The sequence below is a fragment of the Micromesistius poutassou genome (assembly GCF_964030765.1).
Source record: "Micromesistius poutassou genome assembly, chromosome: 17".
Taxonomy (NCBI): Eukaryota; Metazoa; Chordata; class Actinopteri; order Gadiformes; family Gadidae; genus Micromesistius; species Micromesistius poutassou.
Genome location: NC_140287.1, coordinates 17415537 through 17420684, shown reverse-complemented (window position 1 = coordinate 17420684; position 5148 = coordinate 17415537). Strand labels below are relative to the sequence as shown.

At 49.0% G+C, this 5148-nt stretch overlaps 1 protein-coding gene across 1 annotated transcript; it reads left to right on the top strand.

Annotated features, from left to right (window-relative positions):
* Window positions 1-1946: 1946 nt before the first annotated feature.
* On the top strand, window positions 1947-4236 carry LOC311362223 (phospholipase A and acyltransferase 3-like; the record flags this gene model as incomplete). Its single annotated transcript, XM_084482033.1, has 4 exons — window positions 1947-1974; window positions 2726-2834; window positions 3304-3551; window positions 4081-4236. The coding sequence occupies exons 1-4, from the start codon at window positions 1960-1962 to the stop codon at window positions 4234-4236; spliced, it is 528 nt and encodes a 175-aa protein (XP_084338159.1). The 5' UTR covers window positions 1947-1959.
* Window positions 4237-5148: the final 912 nt, after the last annotated feature.

Genomic DNA, 5148 nt, shown 5'->3' with positions numbered 1-5148 from the left:
CTGGCCTGCGTCTCTCTCTCTCTCTCTTTTTATTTTTATTTTTTTAAGTCTGCCGGTCAGCCGGCTTCAAAGGCTGTCCCCTCATAGCTGATTAATTGTTTGATTTGGACTTTGTTGTCTTTGTTTATTAGGTTATATTGTAGGCTACACATAAAAATATATGCCAAAGAGGCAGTTGACATTCCACATGATATGATGTTTATGTAACCTTGGCACTGCGTTAAACCTTTATTCTCTTCTAGTAAGTGTGTTAGTGGATTTTGCTGAGGATTGTTGTGTTACTGTATTTTACCAGCCCGGCCCCAAACACAAAAGTTACTGTATATTCCTAACTTAGTTTGTACATAGGTCCCATATTTGAACTTCTATTTGGAATGCACTGTGTGTGTGTGTGTGTGTGTGTGTGTGTGTGTGTGTGTGTGTGTTCATGGGTGCATGTGCGTGTACATGCGTGCCAATGCATGTAGGTGTGGGCGTGAACGTGCGCGTGTGGGCAAGGCCAGGGTGGCCTGGTTACATGACTGACTCCTGGCCTGAAAAAGTCTCCCAGTCCGGCCCTGTACCTCACATTAGGGCTTTGACTCCGAACTTCGTTATTCGAATATAATTAGAATATTAAAAAGAATTCTAATATTCAAACGAATATTAGGCAGCCCTTAATATTCAAACCTTTTATGGGCATTATTTTTTTGTAAACGGGACGTAGACTGACTCATTTCACGGATTCCTGTGAAACCAGGTTGCCTTAATTACTATCTGTTGCATATTTAAGGTGAAAACTAAATGTAAAGGGAAAGAGACGGCGGTTGCAAAAAGTATTTTGATCGCTTATTAAGTTCACTCGTTGCTTATAATGGTTTATTCGTTTCCCAGTATCATTTCCTTAATTTAGTAGACAGTTTTGTTCATTTTTGAATTGTAAAATAAATAAAATAATGTTTTGAAGTTACCTGGAGGGTTGGCTTTGTTGTCTCAGAACAAAAATCTGTTACAGAGTCACACACACACACACACACACACACACACACACACACACACACACACACACACACACACACACACACACACACACACACACACACACACACGTAGAGGGTCAGAGGTCAAAGGTGAAAGAGTGAGAGCAGGGTGCAGCCCTAATCAGAGAGAGAGAGAGAGAGAGAGAGAGAGAATGAGAGAGAGAGGTAGAGAATGAGAGAGAATGTAACTAAAGCAGCAGGGAGTAAAAGTAGGAATATTGAAAGTGAGGGAGAGTGAAGAGGAAGGGAGGACGAGAAGGACAGAGGAAACTAAAGAGGAAGGGAAAGAGAGAGGGATGGAAAGTAGCAGCAGGTTATCTGTTAACCAATGGGTGAGCAGCAGGTTATCTGTTAACCAATGGGTGAGCAGTAGGTAATCCGTTAACCAATGGGTGAGCAGTAGGTAATCTGTTAACCAATGGGTGAGCAGCAGGGACCACGTATCCACTCCCCTGGTGACCAGGTATCCCCCTGTCACTCCTGTTTTTCCAGTTTCCTAGTTTCCCTTCTCAGGAAACAGAAAGTGAACTGTGGAGGGTTAACGATTAAACTTTATGACTCATATGATATTGAGAGAGAGAGAGAGAGAGAGAGAGAGAGAGAGAGAGAGAGAGAGAGAGAGAGAGAGAGAGAGAGAGGTGGGAAATGAGGTGGGAAGCTACCTTACCTGTCCACTAGAGGACACACCTGGCTCACTACCATACCTGTCCTAGTTTCCCTTCTCAGGAAACAGAGAGTGAACTGTGGAGGGTTAACGATTCAACTTTATGACTCATATGATATTGATTACATAAGTGATATCTGATGCAAGCTGCTTTGAAGAGGTAAGTTTCGTTTCCTGACTGTATAAATAGCCAGCCCATTACCTACTGCTACCTCACATACAGCAACCGACCTGCAGCAGCAACAACTACAACAACTTCTAACCCTAACAACTACAATGGCCCCAACTCTGGTAAGTACCCACTTGATTCAACACCACCATCAACACAGGAAGATAGACAGGTATGTCCTAGTGGACAGGTAAGGTAGCTAGACAGGTGTGTCCTGGAAAGACGAGGTAAGGTAACAAGATACAAAATGAGGAGGAAATGTTGAGCTGTTACTGGAGGGTTGGCTCGGTTGTCTCAGAACAAAAATCTGTTAGAGGTAAATGGTACAAGATTTGATTAATATAATGTCACAAAAAGTGTGCCCTTATCTGAAGTTAATTCGATGGCTAATCCAGATTGCCTCCTAACATAGATATATATACTAACTAGATATCACATTCGGGGGTAACCACCCCCCTGAATGAATGGACGTCGATGGGAGGACCTTTCACACTCAAAATCACTCAAAATCGCCTTATTTTTAAGCAATCTTCCAGCGGGTTGGTTTCTGACATACGTCAGAAACCATTATTTTTTAAATTTCTTTTTATTATCATTACTACGAACACTAGAAACCAACCCCCTTGAAGATTGCTTAAAAATAAGGCAATCTAGAGTGATTTTGACTGGGAAATGACCTCTGTCCCATCACCAACGTTCATTCATTCAGGTGGGGTGGTTACCCCGCGGCAAGATGGCGGCGGCATTGACGCATAGGTTCCACTGAACAGCGCAGCTCAGGCGATGTCTAGTCAGTATATGTATCTATGGCCTCCTAACCACTCGGCTGGTGACCAGGTGTTCATCCATTAATCCGAGCCTGTCTGCCTGTAGTGGGACGTTCAGCCGAAGCCGGGGGACCTGATCGAGATCGACAGGACGGTGTACAACCACTGGGCCGTGTACATCGGGAACAACAAGGTGGTTCACCTCCTACCCCCCGGTGAGTCCACTAGTCTGTACCCAACCAGCTGGTCCAGGTACTGGTCAAACTCCCTCACGAGCTGGTCCAGGTACTGGTCCAGGTCTCTCACCAGCTGGTCCAGGTACTGGTCCAGGTCTCTCACCAGCTGGTCCAGGTACTGGTCCGGGTCTCTCACCAGCTGGTCCAGGTCTCTCACCAGCTGGTCCAGGTACTGGTCAAACTCCCTCACCAGCTGGTCCAGGTACTGGTCCAGGTCTCTCACCAGCTGGTCCAGGTACTGGTCAAACTCCCTCACCAGCTGGTCCAGGTACTGGTCCAGGTCTCTCACCAGCTGGTCCAGGTACTGGTCCGGGTCTCTCACAAGCTGGTTCAGGCAGCTAGACAGGCCCCAGAATGAACACAACCTGGCTCTGGTTCTCCTCCATCTGGGCTCTGTGAGGTAATTTATTAGGTTCATTAGGATCTTCACACACTCTCTCTCTCTCAGGTCAGGATCTCCTCGCCATGATGGAGAGTACGAGTGCGGTGGTGCAGCGGCAGAGGCTCTCTGCGGTGGCTCCCTCTGGTTTCCAGGTCAACAACCTGCTGGACGATAAGTACGCCCCCCGCCGGCGGGACGTGATCGTGGCCGAGGCGTGCAAGTTGGTGGGCAAGACGCTGCGCTACAACCTGACCTCCTTCAACTGTGAACACTTCGCCACCGCCCTGCGCTACGGCAAGCCCGAGTCCAGACAGGTGGGGTCACCTTTAACCAGGTGGAGGTCACCTATAGACAGGTGGGGGTCACCTATAGACAGGTGGAGGTCACCTATAGACAGGTGGGGGTCACCTTTAACCAGGTGGAGGTCACCTTTAACCAGGTGGAGGTCACCTTAAAGCAGGTGGAGGTCACCTTTAACCAGCTGGGGGTCACCTTTAACCAGGTGGGGTCACCTATAGACAGGTGGGGTCACCTTTAACAGGTGGAGGTCACCTATAGACAGGTGGGGGTCACCTATAGACAGGTGGGGTCACCTTTAACCAGGTGGGGTCACCTATAGACAGGTGGGGTCACCTATAAACAGGTGGGGTCATCTTTAGACAGGTGGGGGTCACCTATAGACAGGTGGGGGTCACCTATAGACAGGTGGGGTCACCTTTAACCAGGTGGAGGTCACCTATAGACAGGTGGGGGTCACCTATAGACAGGTGTGGTCACCTTTTACCAGATGGGATCAATCACATAAAAAATGACTATACTTGTACTTCCTGTTTCCTGCTGCAGGTTAGCGATGCGGGGGACGCAGCCAAGGTGATTGGGGCCGTCGCCGCGGTAGCACTGGGCGCGGCGTTCTTCGGGGCCCTGCTCAGCGGAGGGGAGACACGGGAGAAAGAGAGAGACCAACGGAACCGGGGGCGGGGGCGGGGCCGAAGATACTGACTTCCTGCCTTCCGTCTCACTTCCTGTCAAGGAAGCTAATATTTATTTCCTTTTATAGCGACCTCATGGAAAAGACTGTGGACCCTTTTAACCGTTTTACCTGACCAGATATTTTGTTGTTGTTTGTTGTTGTGATGCTTGTTAATTGCGATGCTTGTTAATTGCGATGCTTGTTAATTGCGATGTATGTTATGTAGTTCTTCCTAACTTGATCAGTTTACCTGACCAGCAAATAAACTTGCTTTGTGCCAACCGCAAACAACATTCAACATTCAATGGCGAATACACGACACAACTTAACATAATGCACACACTCTGCTACACTAGTAAGGAAGGGGACTAAGCTGGTGGGCAAAGTAAAGGGACTACTAGTTTGGGCTAGTTACGGGACTAGCAGGTGGGCCCAGCTGGTCCCGCCACGCCCCGAGGGTCTGACAGCCCCCCCCAGATTGTTTTCGCGTCGGCAGAGAAGCCTGAACTGTGGGCAGCCAGGCAGCCCACAGTCCGTGGGAGCGGCTCCACAGTCCTGGAGCCCCCCCGCAGGAGGGCTCATCAGCCAATCATTAGCGCTGGAATGGGAAAGCCCTTAATCGCCATGCAGAATCTCCAGAAGGAAGGTTTGTCTCTCGGAGGAGGACCTCTGCTCCCTGCCCCCGAGACAACTGGAGCTGATACCCATGTGGTGGTGGTGGTGGTGGTGGGGGAGGGCAGAGGCTAGCCTCGTGGTCAGGGTGGACAACCTCGCAAAGAGGTCGGGGATTCATCCCCGTTGTCTGCGTTCTACCTGTAGGCATCCTAGAGAAAGATGATCCCTAACCCCTACCTGTTCCCCAAGACCGGACTCTTCTGGTCGAATTACTCACCCCTACCTGTTCCCCAAGACCGGACTCTTCTGGTCGAATTACTCACCCC